This window comes from Synchiropus splendidus, chromosome 10, assembly GCF_027744825.2.
Source record: "Synchiropus splendidus isolate RoL2022-P1 chromosome 10, RoL_Sspl_1.0, whole genome shotgun sequence".
Lineage (NCBI taxonomy): Eukaryota > Metazoa > Chordata > Actinopteri > Syngnathiformes > Callionymidae > Synchiropus > Synchiropus splendidus.
The window spans coordinates 22,536,954-22,561,327 of NC_071343.1; the positions used below are offsets into that span (position 1 = coordinate 22,536,954).

Below are 24,374 nucleotides of genomic sequence, written 5' to 3' on the forward strand. Positions count from 1 at the left end.
GATGAGGATCAGCACCTCCAAGTCTGAGGCCATGGTTCTCGACCGGAACACGGTGGTTTGCTCTCTCCAGGTTGGTGGAGAGTTCTTGCCTCAAGTGGCGGAGTTTAAGTATCTCGGGGTCTTGTTCTCGAGTGAGGGAAAAAGGGAGCGTGAGATTGATAGACGGGTTGGTGCAGCGGCAGCAGTGATGCGGTCGCTGTATCGGACCGTCGTGGTGAAGAGAGAGCTGAGTCACAAGACGAAGCTCTCGATTTACCGATTGATCTACGTTCCCACCCTCACCTATGGTCACGAGCTTTGGGTAGTGACCGAAAGGATGAGATCGCGGATACAAGCGGCTGAGATGAGTTTCCTCCGCAGGGTGGCTGGGCGCACCCTTAGAGATAGGGTGAGGAGTTCGGTCATCCGGGAGGAGCTCGGGGTGGAGCCGCTGCTCCTCCACATCGAGAGGAACCAGCTGAGGTGGCTCGGGCATCTGATCCGGATGCCCCCTGGACGCCTCCCTGGGGAGGTGTTCCGGGCATGTCCTACCGGGAGGAGACCCCGGGGAAGACCCAGGACTCGCTGGAGAGATTATGTCTCCGGTCTGGCCTGGGAACGCCTCGGGATCCCCCGGGAGGAGCTGGAGGGGGTTTGTGCGGACCGGGAAGTTTGGGCTTCCTTGCTCCGAATGCTGCCTCCGCGACCCGACCCCGGATAAGCGGCAGAAGAAGGTGAAGGTGAAGGTGATTAAACTTATTTTGAGGACACTTCAAACTGACAGCTACAAATCATCTAAAAGCTTCTGAGACCAAACGTTAGACACGGATCAACCATCTTCACGGTCTCCAAGGTTTATTACAGATAATACAACCATCATGTCGATGTAGTGTGATTCCTTTTCATATTTCCAATCTTTTATCACACTTAGAATATTATGATTATGTTTCATGTGTCCCTTGTAAAAAATCTTAAGTAGTTTATTACTACTGAATCATAAAGTTATCAACAGACCATAGCTAACAAAGTACAACTTGACACACTCAAACACACAGATGCATCCATGCAGTTTGTGGCCATCGAGAAGCATAACCTGTTAAACCGATTGCCACAGAAATATCACTTTGACTAATGTTCTCACTCACACAGGCTTTGTGGTCTACTAAATGTGTTCCACACATGAACATAGGTGGCTTCAGGCATGATGGGGCTGAAGAGAATGACAAATTGACGCAATCTAAGTTTGTGTTGGAAGATGACTTACATATCGTCCTTTTGCCTCGGTTGCTGCTTGCTGGAAAACTGGCTGCATCCTCTTGCAAACGCCACACCCTGGAACCAAAACTAAAGGTCAATCTTAAATATAAAAATCTAAAGTTGACTGTTACTTATTTCTGTAATATAGAATAGCAACAGCGGCTGAAACTGCCGTTGCTCCATGAAGGCGATGATTTGATGATATTCTTTTGCATAAATGGAATTGATAAATCTCTGCATCAGCAGCTGGCCACAAATTTGGAGTAGACCTGAACAGCCCCTACTTAGGGGCACAAAATGTGACTGACACAAAATGTGACTGACCCATCAAGTAAATGACAATGCCGTCTGGGGACATGGTGAAAAGGGAAAAAAGAAATATATAAATAAAAGAAAAAAGTATGGACTCACATGGAGCATAGAACATCATGAGGATTGGTCTCTCTTCTCTCTTCAACAGCTTTCTGAATTCCTGGAGAATAATTAAATGAAACAAATATCGTACTGAAGACACTGAAGTTGATCCAGAAACAGATGCTGCTGAACAAGCAGTTGCATGTGCCACCTTGGGCACCCTGTTTTCCTAGACCGGGTGCGCCCGCATGACAGTGGTATACAAACATGAATACTGCATCACCTTACAAAATGTACTGTATGGCTCCATGTCTTGTACATTTTTAAGTTGCTTGAACTTCATTTTACAAAGCCCGAAGTATGGTACTTTAAGCTAGGTATGGACAGATCCCTTTTTTTCTTTCCTCTTCCCATCGGATCCCACTAGCTTTGGATTTGGATGAATGGCAATAATGATTCAAATACAACCAGAGCCCTGTTTCTAAAATATTATAAGTTATTACATTACATATATATATATATATATATATATATATATATATATATATATATATATATATATATATATATATATATATATATATATATATATATATATATATATATATATATATACATTACAGTTAAATCTATACAACGTTGCAATACACTGTCATAAAAGAAACAAGTAGCATTTTAACCTTTCGTTCAAGGTTGCAAGATCAGCTCTGAGTTTTAAGATGGTGTCCGTGTCAATATTCCGAGTTCCTACATTTTTTTCTGACCACTAGGAGCGTAATCAGATTTGTCTCTTCAGCAATTTAGTGCACAGTGCAAGGGAGAAAGTCACCATGCAGAAAGTAGGGCAGGAGATAAATTATCCCACAGTGCAGTTTCTTCCTCATCATCACCTCCTAAAAAATCTCATTTTCAGCTCAGGTTTTGTTGACACCTTCCACGGGCCTGCGGGCACAAACGAACGCCCAGATAGAAGCTGACAGGCCTGCTGTTGAATAAATGACAAGGATTAACCGCAGTGTTGTCAACTGCAAGGGTCCTATGTGTCAGGCTGAGGGTTTTTCACAGAGATGACATCTTGCTAGAGGGGACAAAGGCCCAGCTGAATCGTCTTCCCTTTCACCTTCCATTATAATTCCTTGCAATAATTCAGTGGTTAAATTATTTTATATGATGCATGTGTGTCACCAAGTGTGGTTAGTAATGACTGGAAAGTACATTGCATTTACAAATGCTGCATTACAGAGCAACAAAGCACACATTTTACAGCCTTTTCATCACAAAAAATGAGCTCCAGCTACGACGACAGCTCTGTTGAGAACAAGGAGGAAAGTTTCTGGAAAGACTCCAGTGACCACAGAAGCCAGCTAATCAGATTCTGACTTCATGGTACGTCTCTTAAGTTATGGAAAAGTCTTTTCAGACCAGAAGGTGTGTCTAAGAACCCAATGTTTTCCTGTACTAAATGTATTTAGTTTTGAAACATATACAGGACTGCCTCAGAAAATTAGAATATTGTGATAAAGTTCTTTATTTTCTGTAATGCTATTTAAAAAACTAAAATGTCATACATTCTGGATTCATTACAAATCAACTGAAATATTGCAAGCCTTTAATTATTTTAATATTGCTGATTATGGCTTACAGCTTAAGAGAACAAAAAAATCCTATCTCAAAATATTAGAATATTTCCTCAGACCAAGTGAAAAAATGTAAAACAGCAAAAAAAACAAATTCAATCATTTGAAAATGCCCATTAATGCACTCAGTACTTGGTTGAGAATCCTTTTGCCTGGATTACTGCATCAATGCGGCGTGGCATGGAGGCAATCAACCTGTGGCATTGCTGAGGTGTTATGGATGTCCAGGATGCTTCAATAGCGGCCTTTAGCTCAATTGCACTGTTGGGTCTGGTGTCTTTCAGCTTCTTCTTCACAATACTCCACAAATTCTCAATGGGGTTCAGGTCAGGGGAATTGGCAGGCCAATCCAGGACAGCAATGCCATGGTCAGTACACCAGTTACTGGTGGTTTTGGCACTGTGGGCAGGTGCCAGATCATGCTGGAAAATGAAATCATCATCGCCATAGAGCTTTTCAGCAGACGGAAGCCTGCATTGCTTTAAAATCTCTTGGTAAACACATTCATTTATTCTGGACTTGATGAAACACAGTGGACCAACACCAGCAGCTGACATGGCTCCTCAAACCATTGCTGACTGTGGGAACTTCACACTGGATTTCAAGCAACTTGGATTTTGCTCCTCTCCAGCCTTTCTCCAGACTCTGGCGCCTTGACTTCCATATGAAATACAAAACTTGCTTTTGTCTGAAAAGAAAACTTTGGGCCACTCTGCAACTTTCCAGTGCTTCTTTTCCATAGCCCAAGTCAGACGCAAGACTTCAGAAGTGGCTTGACCATGGGAATAAGGCTATTGTAGCCCATTTCTCGGACACGTCTGTGAATAGTGGCTTTTGATACCTGGACCCACAGTGCCAAAACCACCAGTCACTGGGGTACTGACCATGGCATTACTGTCCTCGATTGGCCTGCCAATTCCCCTGACCTGAACTCCAAGGAGAATTTGTGGGGTATTGTGAAGAAGAAGCTGAAAGACATCAGACCCAACAATACAAATGAGCTAAAGGCCGCTATTGAAGCATCCTGGGCATCCATAACACCTCAGCAATGCCACAGGCTGGTTGCCTCCATGCCACGCCGCATTGATGCAGTAATTCGTGCGAAAGGATTCTCAACCAAGTACTGAGTGCATTAATGGGCATTTTCAAATGATTGAATTTGTTTTTTTTGCTGTTTTACATTTTTTCACTTGGTCTGAGGAAATATTCTAATATTTTGAGATAGGATTTTTTTGTTCTCTTAAGCTGTAAGCCATAATCAGCAATATTAAAATTAAAAAAGGCTTGCAATATTTCAGTTGATTTGTAATGAATCCAGAATGTATGACATTTTAGTTTTTTAAATTGCATTACAGAAAATAAAGAACTGAGACAGTCCTGTATTTAGATGGGGAAAGCGCTGTTTATTCATCCATCAGTTAAAACATATCATCCTTTGTTACACCACCATATGGTGATGAAGTTATTATTATAACAACTTCAGTTGACCTGGGTGACCACCAAACTCCATTGTGGCATGAGTTCTCACTGAGGACTGGTCACCACACTATGGCGCCTCTGCTGTCTTTCATCATGACAGTGAACGTTACCAACATGAGCAGGGATCAGGATGATCAGGATCATCTCATTATTCAGGATGCTCACACAGCTTATTCGGCGCGATCTTGCCTCGTTAACATATGAAGAGTGTGCAGCGGGACTGGAGATGACATGTGACTGCAGTTTGCAATTACGCTCTTTCACCAGTGACACAGCCAAAACAAGCATAAAAAATAAAGTACATAAATAAATTACATATTGTAGCTTTAAAGAGCAACTAACATCCAAATCCTGACTCACTAATATGTTTCAAATGTTGAACCACTCCATGTTGAAGTGAGTCCCTCATGATGATAATGCTCATCATGTTGAAGCTTTTTAAGTTATTGCTTTATGAAGTTCTCCCCTGTCTGAAATCTTGCCGATAGGTTACGAAAGTGAAGGCCACAGTGACAGAACATTGGGCTTCGCTCTGCCAGTGTAGTCAGCCAGTAATCAAGGTTTCACATTTTAAAAAAAGCACCATAAAAATACCATAGAACCATATGTTCTACAGTTGCCATACACAATTTGAGTCTAAATTGTCATGTTGGCATGAAATGTCGGGGCAAACAGAAAAACAATACAACAGAATAATTTCCAGCTGTTCACATATTATTACAAATACAGATACTTTCCATAAAAACCCAATTGAAGTCTAAAAAACCAACTGAGTCTAATGAGTATGTCCGAAGACACTACAGATTCCTTGCTGTAAAACTCTGCTGAGAGCAACTTTTCATTTGAAAATCATTGGCCACAAAAGATCTGAACAGTTCCCTTTTTAATTTTCACAACTCGTTTGAATTCCAAAAGACTGTTGTGGACTGTGTTTTACTTTTGTTAGGAGAGCATAAGATGCTGACTCAGCCCGAGCACTTCATCAAAGAACTGAGCAGAGAAGAATAGTTCAACTTACCTTTTCCGTTTCGATGTGGACGATATCTTTGGCCTCAGGGTTTTCCTCCCACAGTGGTGGTCCTGACGGGTCCTTCAAAAATGCTACCATGGACTGACAGACCAAAAGAGGAATGTTAATGCAAGTTGATTCCAAGAAGATAATTTGAAGAACACCATAGGTAATGGATATGCTTGTGATCTGAGAAGCACAGGAATCTAGTCCTGTATCTTTTATGGTGTGTTAAGACTCATAGAAGCCTAAACATGCCTGTAATAGAACAGGCCATACGCCTGCACAGGAGGAATGAATAATGCAGCAGAATTGGCAGAATTTGTAGCCAATATGTGGCTAAAAATGAAATGATTATTTATGCGTTAACAATTTCAAATGTTTTTTTTTCTAGGACTTGTTTCCCTTTCGTAAGAGGTTGGAGAGATCTGGATTCAAGAGGGAGAATACATCCCAGATTTCACAAGAGTCCTACAAAACATCAATGATTCATGATAAACACAGTTTCGCATTCTGAGAAAAAAAGGAAGACGTATTTTCAACCATTGAGTAATGAGCATCGTGCTCAAAGCATTGTATTGTTCTACACCATGACAGAAAGTGATTCTAGGTTCATTAAACTCAGTTGCTTGAACATACAAGTGTAATTAGTAGACATTTGGAATGACACTGTACATTACAGAGAATGCACCACGAAACAGCATGAGAAAACGTAGTACAGTAAATAAGGCAAGGAAGCATTTAAACTCTAATTTATTTTTATTTATACATTTTTTTAGGGTAGTCGAGGAGGTCAAAATGAGAAGCATCTGACATTGAGCACTAACCCTTGCAAGTGTACTCGCACATAAAAGATGCCATTCACATGGTAGTTATATGAAAACTACTACATTCCTGAATTGCAAACTTATCATGGCTGAAAGTAACAATGCTAATGAGTTCAAGGCTATCAGTGTCTGCACAGCTGAATCAAAATGTAATCTAGATTTTATCTTAAATAAACAAAAAACACTTAGCAACAGATAAATAATAAAGACCGATATTTGGTCTCCAGTCTTTGTAAGATACAGAAAGACGACTCCAAGGGTGACATCCATTTCAAACTGGCCAGTATGTCCTTTCCTAGTTTTAGAACAGATCTGGGTGAATTAATGCCACAGTTTGGTCTGCCCAGGTGGAGAAAAGACGCCCACTCAAACTAATGTGACAGGCCATTTTAGAAAGATTACTTATGATTCCAACCGGAAAGTGCATCGGCTGCGACAGGAAGGGGGAAATATTGTGCCATAAAAGAAGGTTTTGGAGTAATCCAGTCGGTGAAAAAGTTCTCATATATATATATATATATATATATATATATATATATATATATATATATATATATATATATATATATATATATATTGCAGAGATGCAGAGATTATTATACTGTACTCCTCATCTGTATGTTTTGTAGATGTACACATTACAACATGTACATGTAATTTAATAAAATTGTTCTTATTACTTCATTAATGCAACTGGGTTCAGTGGGCTGTGTTATGACCTTAATCCATTTGCAGAATTTACTTGACTAAAGTACTTAAAATTAATTTTGAATTTGACAACTCCTGAACAAGCAGTTGCACTCCTGACAAGTCCTGGCTGGTTATTTATCTTTTTTTAGGCTTAACAATGACGTTAAATTACACTGTTCGATTTTATTAAGACCAATTCTGAAGCATCTAATGCATCCATGTCTGTTAAGGTGGGGCCTCCTGTTTTTTTCAGTTTCAGTTGGAAACTTTATTTAATTACCTTAATACAAAATGTGTCTGGCAGCAGGTGCTGTAGCTTTCAATCTATGATCTATGATCATGATTGATGAAAATGTTTTACTTATTTTACTTGTGAAAACACCCAGTTAAAAATAATTGCCCAAAAAATTTTCCAGCAACAACTTCTCTTCCCACATTGTGAATCCAACCAAAGGAGATAAACAAACACATTGTTCGGAATTCTTAGCGGACCATATTACTGTGGGGTTTGTGTCTTTTTAAAACAAACACAAGACAGACTTAGATTGAGTCCATTAGAGGATGCATGGATAGTTAAAATCTACTGAGTTTGCGTCACAAGACAAGGTCAAGTATGTAAACACAATTTAACATTGACATACTTGAGCAAAGAGGACAGAATGCATTTCAGGGGGGCACTAACCTTGAATGTAGCTGGCCTGTTGTACTCTGTGTGGAACGTCCCATCTCTGCAAAAGTAAAAAGTAGAGACTGTTCAAAGCCATTAAAGAATCAGCAGAAATTCACTTGAGAGAAACCTGCTGTTAGAAGAGTCTCAATGTCTGCTTACTTACTTGTAGTGCATTAGCTCTGCACCACTGGATTTGGAACCAAGGTCCACCTTCACTTTCTTACAAAGCTTGCGACCCTCTGAGTCCCTGATAAAGTGAATGGAGAATGCTGAATATTAAGAACACAGCTGATATTGCATGAAATACAAGCAGAATTTAATCGCTCCCATCCTTGTGACTCTTCATCTCTAACCACTAACCACTCCACCTCCTATCGGTTGATCAGAGATACAGTCTGTATTCATGGAGAAGGGCTGAACTCACTCGAACTTGTTCAACCCCAGTGTTTCTCTCTTAGCACAAATAGTCCGGACACCCCAACGTGACCTGTGTTTGCTTCATTTCACTAATCTTCAAGACAGAAACATCTGTCTTGAAGTATTCAAAGTTCATCTCACAATCCTTATTGACCATGATCAGAACACTTTATCCCCTTTGCTATAAGCGCTTCTTTTTTATACCGAGCACTTGAAATCATAACATAACTCTCAGTCCTTCAGAGTTCCACATGACATACATCAAGACAATATACACGGTTCATCTCCTAAGAACTCTCAAAAATAGGCATGACACCAGACTGCTGCACACAGCTTGAGATGTCTCAATAGAGTTACAACTACTCCTTTCCTTCACATCTTTGAGTGGCATTCCAGCTTAATCAGAATCAGAATCAGCTTTATTGCCATGGTCAGTGAGGATCCCACCAACAAGGAAAGTGCTTTGGAATAACGTGCAGTCATGAACAAAAAGAAAATAAAATTATATTAAATAAAATATTGAAGTAACTAATAAATAAATAACCCACAAACAATAGGGGCTGATCACAAATCCATCAGTCTGACAGCCAAGGGGAAGAAGCTGTTCCTGTGACGGGAGGTTCTGGTCTGGATTGACCGTAGCCTCCTGCCAGAGGGAAGACGGACAAACAGTCCATGACCAGGGTGAAAAGGGTCTGGTCTGTTCTGACCTGCACATCTCTGGGTCCTGGAGACATACAGGTCATGAACAGGTAGCAGTCTGCAACCAATCACCTTCTCAGCAGAATGCACAATGAGCTGTCCCTGGAGCTGCTGTAGCATACGGTGAAAGAGGAGGTGAGGATGGACCTGATGATGGCTGTGTAGAACTGCACCAACATCTTCGTCTGCGATCGTAGTTTTCATAGTTGCCGCAAGAAGAACATTCTCTGCTGGGCCTTCTTAATGAGGGACCTAATGGACATCATCCATTTATGGTCTTTCGTGATGGTGGTTCCCAGGAAGCGGAAGAAGTCCACAATTGAAATGGGCGAACCCGCCATCATGAGAGGGGACGGAGGAGTTGTGATTCTCTTGAAGTCCATGATCATCTCTGTCTTCTGCGCGCTCAGCTCCAGGTTGTTGTGGCTGCAGGAGGACACCAAGTGGCCTGTAGTTTGTGAGCACCTTGAGCCCTCACCACACAGCAGCCGAGTCATTGGCTGACAACTGCTGTCTAAGCTTGTCTGAGTATAGGCCTTAGCTTTCTTCAGATCCCTCAGAAACCAATACTTCAGCTCTTTGTAGCAGTTCCGGTAACAACTCTTGCGAGCTGCCTCTTTCTCCCGTCTCATCTGTCTGCGTTTTGCTGTGAAACAAGGTATGTCATTTGCATAAGTCACCTTGATGCGTGTTGGAACAATGCACTCTTCACAGTAGCAGATCCATGAAGTCACAGTGTCTGTATACTCGTCCAGATTATTGGTCACAGCCCTGAACACCTTCCAGTCTGTGGCCGCCATACAAGACTACAGCTCCTCTACAGCATCACTCGTACAGGTCGGTCTTCATGCTCCTCACAACAGGCTTTGCCAGCTTCAATCTCTGCTTGTATGTGGGAACAAGATGAACCATCAAGTGATCAGAGAGACCCAGTGCAGCTCGAGGGAGGGCGGTATAAGAGATGTGCAGCGATGTGTAACAGTGATCCAACACGTTCTGCTCTCTGGTGGGGCATTTTACCACCTGCTTGTACCTGGGAAGCTCCTTGCTCAGATTTGCCTTGTTGTAACAAGGGAGTCCGGAAAAGTCCAGCGTGACAAATCGCTGTCTTTAGTCATAATGAGCAAAGGTCTCACTTTACCTACTGATATTGATTCCTAGCCTCATGTATGGCAATGGCCAACCGAAACTGGTTATTTGGCAGAGAATCAGAGCTGAACAGCTGCTGATGCCAGGTGAGGCGGCTGAGTTGTTCCAGGTATGGCTGACTGGAAAGACTGAGATAATCTGTTGTTGTATGAACACCTTGGTGCTATGGTGGTGTACTGTGCCACAGACAGCAAGTACATTAGTAGGAAGATGTTGAGGTTGCAACTGCCAGGCAGAACGTCGACAAGAAGGCCAAAGAGGAGATTTATGGATGTGGTGAAGGAGGACATGAGGTTTGTAGAGAGGAAGCAGAGGACAGGGTGAAATGGATGGAGGAATATGATCCGCTGTGGAGGAGGAAAAGGAAGAAGAAGAATAAGAATAAGAATAAGAATAATTGGGGGGTGAGACACACCGTCTAAAATTGCTGCAATATTTTGACATGTAGCTTATATTGACACTCTGCTTGCATATCTATCTACTTCATGATCTTATCACAGAAAGCAACCCAATCCATCACTTTCCATTTTGCGTCTAGTTCATGATCTTGTCTTGCTCTTACAAGTGAAGTAAATCATGTAGGAACACGTACTTTTTTTCCAAAGTTTCCGCGCTGCATTTTTAACAGAAGAGCAGTCCAATCCTAGTTTTGGGGGTGTTGATGTCTTTACAAGATCACTGTTCTGACCTTTGAGGCTGATAGACAGTAGAACAATCGCATTCAAATGTTTACAACCTGATTTGAATGAATATGTTTAACCTAAATGCTTGTTCGTATGCCACCCTAACAACCGAAATTTCCCTAAGTTTATGCTTGAATAACTGTCTTCATCACAGGAAAGTGACAAAGAGAATGAACAATCCACTGTTTTATAGAGTCAGAAGCTCTATAAAACATTTCCTTTGGTATTAAACACATTCTGCTTACACCCTTCTCCAGATGACGCATTTCAATTACTTGGCTGAAACATTTTTTAAAAATAAGACTTGCCATTTTCCAGGGCATGGAAATTGGAAGTTGAGAGTGTCTGGCTTGTCCAGTTTTTTTGTTGTTTTTGTAGATTGACAGAGTGGGTTTCAAATTTCAATATAAAATGGCTTCATTTCTCACAATTTGGAACGTTTCTCCAGACTAGCTCTCCAGTGCAGTAAGAAAAACAACTAGATTCTATATATATTCTCATCTATTCAGTGAAACAGGATTGGAGGGATCATTTATTGAACATAATATACTATGAAATAGTTTAAAATTGCACTACCATTTCTCCCAGTCAGAAAATGCATATTCAAGAGACCAGTCTACGTCCATGCTGGGAGGAGGGGGTCACTTTTCAATGACATGTTTTGCTGACTCATTACACCAGATGGGACCAGCGTGGACACACAAGGCGCAGGTGTGACTTTCATTCGACAATGACACACAGTCATCCAGTCAAAATCCAAGTCTGCCGTTCTAAACTCCTTGAAACACTGTGGGTGATGATCTATGAGGTCACCTTGCACTAAAGAGCCAAATATATCATGTTAAGAAATGACTGGACCAAAAAAAAAAAAAACATTTAACAAAAGTGGTTCACAGTTTGAAATCGGAGAGAAACAGCATTTCTCTCCTCTGACCAAGAATATTGAAGCCATGAAATGTTGACTGTTAGATAATTAATGACGAACACTGGGCCCCCCCAAGGATGTGTGCTGAGTCCCTCCTCTTCACTCTGTTGACCCGGGATTGCACACCATCATCCAGCTCCAATCTCTTCATCAAGTTCGCGGATGACATTGTGGTGGGTCTCATCAACAATGGTGATGAGTCACACCACAGAAGCAAGGTGAACAGACTAGCTTTGTGGTGTCAGGACAATCTTCACTTAAATGTGGAGAAAACGAAGGTTTATGATTATTGTAGACTTTGGGAGAGCACACTCCCAGCACGCTCCCTTGAAGATTGACAGCACCAAATTCCTGGGTGTGGACATCTCTGAAGACCTGTCCTGGAACACCAACACCGCATCAGTGGTCAAAAAAGCTAACGGCTGTACTTCCTGAGCTGAAGCCCCGTCCCCCATCATGCACACCTTCTACTGCGGCACCATCGAAAGCATCCTGACCACCTGCACAGTGTGGTTCGGGTCTAGCACAGTCACCTGCCGGAAGGCTCTGCAGCGCATCGTGAGAACGGCTGAGAGGATCGTTGGTGTCCCTTTTCCTCCACTCACAGACATCTACAACTCAAGACTCACCCGCACAGCCGTCCGGATCGCAGGTGACCCCACTCACCAATCCCAGAGTCTGTTCAGCCTGCCGCCGTCGGGGAGGAGACTCCGAAGTCTCGGTGCCGTCGGGGAGGAGACTCCGAAGTCTCGGTGCCAGGATGGGCAGGCTCAGGGACAGTTTCTTCCACCAGGCAGTCTGGTGACTCAACTCCCTCCCTGCCCTGCCCACACTCACACCTGTTCCCCCCTACTGACAGCACCGAACCTCCTGATCCACATATGCACATACAGTATGGTATGCACAAGTCACTTTCACTACTCCGGGCCGGTGTAATGTGTAATCTGTAGTCTGTAACGGTAATTGCACTACTGGAACTTAGGGTTCTGTTAGTTGTTTAGTTATTTATTTCCCTTATTTCCCTTACTTTAGTACTTGCTTCCAGATCTTATAGTTTATATTTTTTTATATTTCTACTGATAACTGTGTGCTGGGAGGACTGCAATTTCATTTGTACTGGATGTCTGCATTTAGTATTTATGACAATAAAGTTGACTTGAACTTGATGTTTTTAAATTTTCACTGAAAACTGACAATATGCCATATCTAAGGGTATATATGATCTTTTATGCCCACTGTATAATATTTTCATATCTAGATATTTTAGAAATACCCAAGAAATCGAAAGTTCCCAGACAGCTTGTTTTTATTAGTGAAGTGATGTGTCTGGAAATGTTTTCAACGTGTGACATCATGTCTTTGAGAAGTTAAATGGCGCAGAGCACTGCAGCAGAACGCATTCTTCACCAATTACAAGGTAAACCGTCTGAAATATCATGTTTTCCAACTCTGTGTGAGCTCATCAACAATGTTCCCATGAAACTGTCCTCCGGCACAATTGTGCACCACAAATCTATACAGCACATAAAATACAAGCTGTATTGGGAAAAAAGCAATGTTTCTGCGCCATTTAGCAATGCAACTGACTGCGAAATACATATAAAATAAAACTAACACTGTCTAGCCGTTTTCTTGATCATCTTATGATCTGCAAGAAACAACGCTGGTGATAAAGGAGGCAAACACTCGGGGAAGATCGCTTGAACTGCTTACCAGGCGGACATTATGCTTAATTTATACACAGATGGAGGACTTCCACAATGTAGGTGACTTGTCGCTCCATGATTTGTTCACTCAACAATTGTAAAGTTTCTTTAAAAAGTGAGTTTGACAAGGTGAAGCCAGAAACCAGTTTAATTGAAACTAGACATCGACCTGCAGAAGACATTGGGTGGGGGGGGCCAAATGATTCAGACGCATCAGCACATTCTGACACACATGGAATGTGACCTCCCATAGATAGAAGATGATGCATGAGTCTCATTACGGAAAAAAAGTGGCAATTCTGCTGTGTTGTACGAAGACGCTCACACCTATCCGTTTGGAGTTGACGCCCTAATTGTCAGATTATTAGTGCCTGTATAATGCCAACTCGTAGTGTCATCACACTGGTTTCAATGAAAAGGGTGTTTCCGTCTAGTAATCTCGACGAATATGATAAAAAAAACTGCAGATTCTCAACTTCTTTGCAGCTGTAGCATGGTCACCATGTTTGTTTACTGGCGTGATCTCGCAGTTATCTACATCTCGTGACTCGCCACATGGAAGTGATGTGCACAAGCCTTCTTATATATTTTGTTTGAATGCATGAATGTTTAAATGTGTGAAAGTTTCCAAAATTTAGACCATGATTTGTTCACTCAACAATTGTGAGGTTTCTTTAAATGTGTGAAAGTTTATAAAACAGATAGTCAGCTGATAGAACTGTATGCTTACTGTGCATACATTTCTAAAGCAAGATACACAAAACTGTAGACATTTAGCTTTTAGTAAGGGAAAAAATCATTATAAATATATGCATATATTTTTTTTATTAACCATGCCAAGTAAAAACTGCCCAGGAGACTCCTGTATCTGAAGTGTTATTGTGGCAACAGCTACTTCTTTTTTGACTCAGATATTTTTTTTTTACAAAAGTTTATTTTGGTACAAATGGATGTTGACAGTTTGTTTTTTTACAAAGCAATTTAAGTCAGTCGTTGACATGGTGTATTGCAGGGGACTAGGCTGGGGGGGTTAAGGGCTGTGGGCGTGTCTTTGGACCCCCTGTTTCAAAACCATTAGCTAAATGAAAAAACAAATTCAACAGTCAGCTGTTTATCTCATCCAATTGATGATGCGTTGTCAGACAATCACATGACTTCCTGTTCAAATACCGCCTTGGAACTTTCATGGCCAGAGGCCTTCCGAAGTTTGGATGTGTGAGAAAACATTACATGAAAAGATGCCCAGCACATCATGATACAATGCCTGAATTATTATAACTGGCTCATTTTTATGCAAAGAAAAAGTAGCTCTGTTCCAAGCCAGACAGATGGCAACGCTTCTCACAATTGAAACGCCAAGTAGAGCACCACCCTGAATGCGACTTCCTGTCTGACCCAGCAGATTTTTTAATTGCCACGAGAGGTCAAATCAGACCTGAATAATAGTATAAGGAGTAAAGATGGCAACAATAACAGAGAAAAAAATCCATCAACTTTCACATATGAATATATGGCAAAAATGCATGAAAGATTTCCCAGAGTTGAGTTTGTAATTTGAATGTTAACATTTTGTCATTTGCCTAAACTTATTGAACTGCGTGAAAATATTTCCCTGCACATGTTGAATGAAAATATGTCTTCAGATGAAAACAACTGGAACAAGCTGTATAAAAGGAGGAGGCAACACCCTTTGAATTAGATGCATGTTTTGCTTAGTTTTATTACAGACAGCCACGCAAAACAGTCAACCAGAGAGTGGACACTGACAAGCTCACCAGCTTTTACTTAAAATTATGTTCTACTTAGGTTAGTCATGCCTTCAGTACACAATTAAGATTTGTTTTCTTTTGTTCCAACCTTCAGTCGATTTTCAATCAGGGGCCTTGATGACGCACGGTCAAGGCTGTAATACACAAGAGCCTGCCAGCCCTGTTCAGAGTCTTTAACAAACTCCAGGAACAACAAGCCAGATTTCCAAAACAAGTTCCTGGCCCACTTGTTTCCCCTGACCACAACAGCTAAAAGAGCAATAAATGTTTGCTACAACTTGGCAACTACCTGCGTATAGACAAGTTTCTGTCAAAAATCATTTTATCACACAAAGTTTCAAAAAGCATACAATGCCATTACTACTCCATTCTTTATTCAATGGTTTCAATTGTTTGTCACACTACACATCCGATGCAAGCTACAGGGAGAGTTACTTCTTTATTTCATTTTACTGTCATGTCAAATGCCAAAACTGCTTCCTTGTATCTCAGTCGGATTGCTTCCTGTTTGGCTACATTCTGTTCCTGATGAGGGTCGAGGGATAACCGCTGTTTAAAAAAATCCTGTGGGAAATCTTATACTAGTTCTTAGTCATTTGTTATGGCAACTTTTGCTGAGGATCGGTGCATCAGTAGCATTAGCCACCAAGCTATCCGGCATGACATAAGTACCAAGTATGCATGAAGGCTCAGGAGGAGTAGTAACCTCAGTCAAAACCGATGGTGGACAGTGGAGCCAAGGGCAGCAAAGATGACATCAGCCAGTCGTCAGTGATGTCCCGCAAAGCATGATTCACAGTTGCCAATACCAGTACAAATCAGTCATCAAGGGGTCCTGATAGTAAGGGTGGCAACTGTTAACTTTAACAATTCAGATTCCATTATCAATACTGCTTAACAATTCAGTTCCTTAGCGATTATCTTATCGATTCTCTATGGGAGAAAACAAGAAAGACAAATACGTCAATTAGCATCAACAGGTGTGTGGCCACTGGTGATAGAGAAGAGCTGCTGTTTGGGAAAGACTCATGGTCAGAGAGACGGTTCTTGGTGGATTCAGGGTCACAGAAAAGCCTCCTGCCCCCGACTGATGCAGACTTATCAGTGCAGGGATGCAGCCATCGTCGAGTTTCTTTCAATGGACGCAGTTTTGATTTTGACTTTGTGGTACCTTCCATTAGCGTTCCCATTATCAGTGCATATCTTATATGTGTCAATAGTTTACGGTTGGATGAGGCTAATTCCGGTTTAATTGACGCAGTGTCCTCCACTTTTTTGTGTCAGAGTGGGGAACCTGGGTCATTGACTCATGCTTGCTGCTCAGCGTCGGGTAACATTTTTTCATAGTTTACTGGCAGATTTTCCATCCCTGACTAAGCCAGCATTTTCAACCACTGTTACCAAGCACGCCGTGGAATACTTTATACCCACAGTGGGGCCGCCAGTTTTTACATGCGCGCAGTGCCTTGACGTCACAAAGTTGGCAACCGCTAAAGAGGAGTTTGCAACAATGGAGCGTTAAAGCATTGTGAGGCACTCGAACAGCCCCTGGGCTTCACCGCTCCATGTGGTGCCAAAGGCGGACAGGTTTTGACGGCCGTCTGGGAATTTTTTGCCACTTGAATAATGTGACTGCCATGACTGTTAGCCCATTGCGCACTTACAAGATTTTTCAGTACGTTTGGCAGGCATGACGATCTTGTCTCAGGTGGATCTGGTGCGTGGCTATCATCAGGCTCCGGTACGTTCCAAGGACATTCCTGAAACTGCACTCATGGCCATTCGGACTGTTTGAGTTTTCGCAGATGCCTTTTGGTCGGATGGGGGCATCACAACAGCATTTCATGGACCAGTGGCCTGGTTTTCTAGTGTGTTTATGGTAGCTCCAGTGCCAGTGCACCATTCTTTCCCCCATGTTCATTCGTGCCTGCAGAGCTAGCGACAGCTCGTTTTGTTTTCGTGCATCATGATGCGCATCGTTCACCCCTTCAACCTCCCAACGGTAGTCCATTTAGGGTGCTGGAGACAAGTGCAAAGAGTTTTGTGCTAGATATGGACACACTCAAGCCAGCTCATTTTGTGACAGGTGAGACAGTAATGACGGACTGGGTCCCACACAGAGGGTGCCCCCCTTCCAAGACCTGGCTGTTCATCTCCTGGTGGGAAGCGGCGGCGGATGGTGTTTCTCCTGTGTGTCACTCTTCAGGGGTGGGGAAGTGTAGCAGGTTTGGCAGATTGATTAAACCTCGTAGTAGGTACGCTGACTGTTGATTTGTGTTAGGTGTGGTGTTCTGTTTATTTTGCATTTATAAATGATAGGTGTGAGACATGTTTTGTATTTATTAGGAAGACAAATTAAAACATTTTTAAAATGGTATTAAATGATATCAATTTTAGAGGTAGACCCCTGTAGTTGAGCATCAACAGGTTAAAAAAACTTCAAATGCAGGGTTTCCACCAGATACTTTACTTACTTTTTACAGATGCTTAAAAAATGCATTTTAAAAACAACGTTTAAAACAAATAATCAAGAATAATCGATCTAGAACGATGTGAAAAAATATTTCGTGACATTCTTTTCATGATATATTGCCTAGTTCTAGATCCTGAGGATTTTGATCCCAGAATAGGGGCAGATTTCAGTTGTTGCTGACATGTATTAAAATGTAAAAGGCAATGACGGCGCTTTCTCATCTTCAGTCGACGAGGACACCTAAAGGAAGATTATCAAGGAGAACCGATAAGGTCATATGACACACTGGGCTGTTTCACCTATTTCCCACCAACCCTCTTACACTCCAGTCACCAATGGTTTAATTGATGCCTATGCAGAAACAGTATAGTTGATGCATCATTTGCACATTCCTGGAGTGAGCTGTATCGATTAAAGAGGAGTGATCGTCAATGTTGCATGGAATCATGATGATTATGTTTACAACATAATGATGAAGGTCAGAAGTGAGCAACAAGATATTTCCAAGCCAATCTTACTTACAGAAGCTATTGACCCCATGACCTCAACGATCCTCCACATTATGTCACTCCAATAAACATGTACTCACAGTCATGCAAGGAAGCCCCATACCGATTTCCTGTATGAGGTCATTCAGCAGCCTGATGAATTACTTTTGGCCAATACATGGCCCCCGTCATCTGGTCACAGCATGTAATTTGGGCAATGTTGGTCCTCTTGCTTGGCATTTTCAACCACCCTGCTTCACATACATCCATTCAGAGCGCACCATGTGATGTGGGGACACAACCAGCCGAAACTGCACACACCATGCAGTAGACACCCTGTCGTAATGAACCCAGGTCAAGCTTGCATAAAATGTAGACCAAAATGCATATTACATGATTCAAACAAAACTTAAATCAAGGGAAGGCAAAGCCATAACCTAAAGACAATTTGTTGATATTTAAACTTATTTCCCTCCTACTCTGGACTAGCAGGAGACAGACTGAAGTCAAAAGGAATTTATTCCTCAGTCCTTTTTCGGTAACCCCTTCTATTCCTTTATTTTGATCACATAAGAGGGGTTGGCAGGCAAAAACATTAGACAATCTGAGCGGAACTGAACTCCAGTAATGGCAAGAAAGAACAACATGTCAAAGTCACATCAGCAGGGAGCAGAGCAAGGCAGGCTGAAGGAAAACAATTCTAGCCGGTATCTTTGCGCATTTTTAATGTAAACCCTGTCGGCACCTGATATATGCATTTCACAAAGATACATGACAAGTGTTTTGGTGAGTTTAAGAGAAAAAAGATGTGCACATAGAGGACAAACATCTCCTACAAAAACTAAAAGAGGTTATTCTTCCCCCATTAAGAACAGTGATGTCTTTATAAATGTGTTTTCAATCTAATAAAACAAAAAGCTATCAATACTAGGGACACACTGACACCGATATGGGTCTGACACCAGGCTTGAGTAGGCGTACTCATAGAATGGCCACAATACCACGAAACAGACTACCTTACGGCAGCGCCCAGTTTTTTAATATCAGTTTATGACAGTTTTTGTAAAATTTCGTGACCGTCAACCATGTACAACAAAAACATACTGAGGTAGTTGAAATAATGAAAAAAAAGTAGTAACTTCATGCAAAATGCCATAAGTACTGTGTATTGGTGAGTACTCTGATCTCACCTTCTAATAGTTCATTGTAACACATACAAACCACGTTGATGAATTTCCCCACCATGGGAAGAATATAATATAATATTATAAATATAATATTATCTCTCTATAGATATTTATAAACAAAGACATTCATTTAAAAAGTGGCTCGCTCAAAGAATAGAAAGTTAGTTTCAATATAAGGAGCGACGATGACAGAATCTATTTTATCAACCTCCAATGACATCACGTTTTCCCTAGCAGCAGCCAACATGCATGCCATAAATCAATATCAACTGCGGCGTAAATGATGAATAACAGATACAGAAGATGACACAGATTCCCTTGAGTCACCAGTTAAGCTGTTTGAAAGCAACTACAACTTGTCCAATTCATTTTCAAAACTGCTTCAACAGGTGCTTTCATGAACAGTTTTTTACTATTGGGGGGACGACATTACTTTTTAAAATCTTTTTTTCTTTTCAAAAACTTCTCCATAGTTATCGACTATCACAGATTTGCAGCAGTCAAGTCAATTCAGTGACACACTACTGCCACCACAGGTGGCTCGTGTATTAAAACTGAGTGTTTCTTGGCCCTCTCAGCCCAAAGGTGTAAAACAAAAAACTTCGGGCAGCCCTCTAGGAGGCACTCACGGCCCAACCATGGGCCCCGGCCCCATGGTTACGAATCTCATAAAAGAACAGTGCAATGATGGATGGATTGAGAGAAAAGTTAGTTGTTTTCCATAAGTGTTTAAATAGAAATTGAAAGCGTGTTCTTCTCTCTGTATTTCACATCACTGAATCAAAAACTCAGACTGAATGAAAATGAGGCCTTTAGAGCAAAGATTGAGATGGAAAGGACAAACACCCTGTTACAGGACAGTTTCATTGCTTTTGTTTGAACATGAATGCGTCACAATATCAGGATTGGACAAGCAGCAGCGATGTACAAGACCGACATCATTTCATGCAGACTATGTCAAACACATGCATATTATCACACGTCAAAAATATTAGCAACAATAGACTAACTATAGTTAACACTATAGTTAACATTTTTAACTTTGACAGTCCTAAAATATATACCATATACTGTAAATCAGCGCTTTTCAACCTTTTTAAGCCACAGAACACATTTCCAAATTCCCACCAAAAAATCCCAAGTCACACCACCAATGGAACCACAGCCAAAGCATAATTGTGGTTTGTCAAGATTTCTGAAAATGCCTTTTTGAATTCATGAAAGATTTTAGCTTAACACACCTGACTATGATTAGATGGCTATGACTACTTGCAGATTACAATTTATTCAGTTAATTGTGCAACAATGGATCAATAAATTCAGTGTCACAGAAACGCTGTTACAAAATCCACTTAGTCAACAGAAAAATGTGTAAATTGAGATGGAAGAAGAGACCTTCTGGTGACAGGTAAATATAATATATAATAATATATATATATATATATATATTTTTTTTTGCTGTCTGAAACATCCTTGGACATAAATCAACCTGTCGATAATGGCATAGAGTCGATGGGCAAGATGGATTTTAATGATCCAATTACTTACCCACAGTTGACCCAGGCAATAGTCCCCTGGCCCTTCACAGTCTGGGCCACGTCTGACAGCAGCTTCAGTTGTGTGTCCCCCGATGTCGCTGTGGACACAGACGAAACTGTGTTCAGCCTTGTTACCTAAACTGTTCAACAGCCCGGGGTAAGCCCCCTCGAGATACAGTCATGACAAACACTGGCAGGAGGAATTGAGTTACAGCAGAGCGAAACAGAGAGGAGATGAGTGAGTCAGGTTTTGCGCTAAAGGAAGATGTTCTTTTGGTGCTTTTCACTGGATGAGTTCAGGGAGACATATTGAGTTACATCAGCTTTCCACGTCTTACAATGGGGTGACTATGAGCAGAGATGATGCGTTATACAGCCCCACAAAAACTCCATTTCTGTTTTCTACACAGGTGCTCTACTGCTCGAGCCCAGCCTTTCTGTCTGAGAGAAAATCCAGCTGCTTCACTCTACGACAGAAAGTTATCAGAGAAATGATCATGTGCACAAAGTTATTGTAACCAGTTGTCACAAAGCTGGCAGAAAAGCCTTAAGACAGCCTGCCTCAGGGCTAGAGATATATTTAGAATGTGCAGTCCCTGGAGTGCAGCCTCACAATAGTAAAGTAAAATAGATCATTTAAATAATTGTTATCTGAAATGGGGAGGTTGGGGACAAATAATGAGATTTATTTTTCTAGAGCAGGAATGAAGCTGCAAGGAAGCCAGGATTTAGTGGAGAAATATGAGTGATGAAGGGGGAAAATCATACTACATAACATGTCACAATCTTGGGCTCATGTACATTACAGTAATCTGTAATAGTGTGCAGCAGATCCAAGGTTGATTTTGCAGGCTACTGATCTCCACTCATTACTTTACCGTTCAGTGTGCTGTTACACAACTCAAATTTCAATGTATATTTATGTATATACAATCTTTTTACCTGTCTTGATGAAACCTTAAACAGACAAAATGGTTTTACAGAAAATGACTTCACAGTCTATCTTGTTAAACAAGGACAAGATGTATCCATTAAAGATAATGTATGTGAAAGAATGATTCAAATAAGGAAGTGGATTCTTTTTCTTTTGAAATGGTGAACAACTCACAAAATACTCAAGCAATATTTAGTCTTTTTAAAAGGCAAGCTAACAGAATACATTTACCAAGTAAGAATTTTGCACTCATTTTTGTCAAGGTGCTAACAACTTTTATTCTGGAGACCAGTTACCATATTTTGCGGACTATAAGCTGCGACTTTTTCTCACAGTCTGATCCCTGCAGCTTATACAACGACGCGGCTAATATATGGATTTTTACCAGGGATGCTCCAATCGATCAGTCACCGATTATGAAAGGTTGATCTCGGCGTGATCGGTGAATTCCGATCACTGCCTGTCATTGCCCATCACAAAATCAGCACATGACAGCCGGCACTCTGATCAAGCACCGCCTGGGGTGTGTGATGGGTCCACTCCTCCTTCCTTCGCTGCCGACTCGACACTCACTTGGCAACAGCATGTCTACTGTGGAGGTTTTTTTCAGTCTGTCATGTGAAGTTTGCATCCTACAGCAGATGCATGTTAAAAGGCGTTTGATACGCCTTTGATAATTAAAACGGACGGAGCACAGAGAGTTTTCCGGGCTCAGTTCGCACACCCTTAAGAAATAATGATTAACTTTACCGAGTCAGATGACCGGCCTTTCTCGGGTGTCGTTCGCTGTTGTATTGTGTGTGTCAGATGCTGCGTTCTTTAACAACCTGAATCTGAAACTTTTTGCACGTCCAGAGTGGGAACTTTCACGAAGAGGTGACAGCTGCTTCCGCTGAGTGCTCTCCCTGTCTCTTGGAGCATCCCTAATATTTACAGTCAAATGAGCTTCATGCTGGCAAAAATATTGAGCCTCGTCACATCAAACCGGTGACATCACAGACGTTTTATTTAGCTTTAAAGCACGCAAATTGCGCTGTTTTTGCCAACAGAGACGATCTACTGGAGGGTGAAAACAGCGCATTTTGAACATTTTAAATGTAAATAAGATGTGAGGAGTTTATGATTCAAGTTCAGAACACTGCCGAGATTGTTTCATGAGTCAGTCTCGATGCTGGAACCCATTTTCAAAACTACAACTAGAGGATCACTAGAAGTGACCCTCATGAATTTTTCTGGGGCGCAGACAGCACCAGTGCACCCGCGGCTTAGGGACCGGTGCGGCTTATGTACGAAAAAGATCTACTTTCTTTCTTAAATTTTGTTGGAGCGGCTAATATTCCGGTGTGCGCTATAGTCCGGAAAATACGGTACCTGTATTACCAGAAAACAGCATATCAGGTTAAATCCTACATATTCTTTCAAACATGTCTGAAGTTGCAGATTTCATCTAGCCAAAGCATTAAGCTACTCATGCTACTTAGAATACTTAGTTTCTGTGTCCCATCGACACCATCAGTTAAACTGAACTGCATGACTAAAAAGACACCAGAATACAGTTCTTGAAAACTAGATGAAAGTAGTTATGGGTCACTCAGAGTAAAATACTTTGAATTATGGTTGACTACTTAAGAGTATATATGTGACTAAAACTAATGCAAATTAAACAGATTAGCAAAAGCTTTAATTAAAACAAGAATCAAAACCAGCAGAAAAAACAAGAAAGCATCAGATGGGCCACTCTGTGGCAGCAAGCTCAGTAATCTCAGACTCAGAGTAGTGCCTGTACTGCCTACCAAGATTACAAATCACTAAGTGATTTGAGTGGTCCAAATGTGGGAGTTCCCATGCAGCCATGGCTACTTCTACCCTCCAAGTAGCAGTCAGCCTCACAAAGGTCTTGGGTCAGAGTTCATAAGAGCTCCTTTCTCTTTGAGCAGTAATGATTCAAAATTGTTGAGAAGCAGTTTCTAACACAAGGCTGCGCAAACATAAGGCCACTCAAACATGCAAACTCCTCCAGCTGCATATATTTGAGGATTCTCTTGCAAGTGTTGCCTGGTTCAAATCCCTCAAAGAACACTCTCACTGGATCAGAATATTTATTTTTGTCACGTACTTTATTTTCGTCAAGTCTGAGAACACAGGCCTTTCTTTTTCAGTAGATAACGAGTAGCTGAGTATTTTCACATTTATCATTGTTTAAAATACAAGACTTAGTGAAACATGGAGGGGTTTTTGAGCCATCAATACAAAATTGTTTCAGGATATCAGGAAATGAACTAGCAGGAAAGTGTAGAGTGAAAACAATGAATGTATAACAGATGCGAGTACATGTACACTGTAAGTAACTTAATTAAGATTGATCCTTTTAAATACGTTTCCTGTATAAAATGATATAACCCAAAAAGGACCAGGTGAAAAACATTTCTAGCATCATCATGCCACATGGCAATGTAATAATAAAAAACTGGATGAATTCTCCACACTTAAAAAAGTAAACA

General features: G+C 41.2%; 1 protein-coding gene across 1 annotated transcript in view; it reads right to left on the reverse strand.

Annotated features, from left to right (window-relative positions):
* Positions 1-24,374, reverse strand: part of pdia5 (protein disulfide isomerase family A, member 5) — a 63,996-nt gene that overhangs the window by 25,361 nt on the left and 14,261 nt on the right. Inside the window, exons 3-8 of the mRNA XM_053877071.1 lie at positions 20,950-21,037; positions 8,066-8,149; positions 7,915-7,960; positions 5,725-5,817; positions 1,648-1,708; positions 1,244-1,311 (exon numbers count right to left, since the gene is read on the reverse strand). Coding sequence (XP_053733046.1) covers positions 1,244-1,311; positions 1,648-1,708; positions 5,725-5,817; positions 7,915-7,960; positions 8,066-8,149; positions 20,950-21,037 — 440 coding nt within the window. The remainder of the gene's footprint in view (positions 1-1,243; positions 1,312-1,647; positions 1,709-5,724; positions 5,818-7,914; positions 7,961-8,065; positions 8,150-20,949; positions 21,038-24,374) is intronic.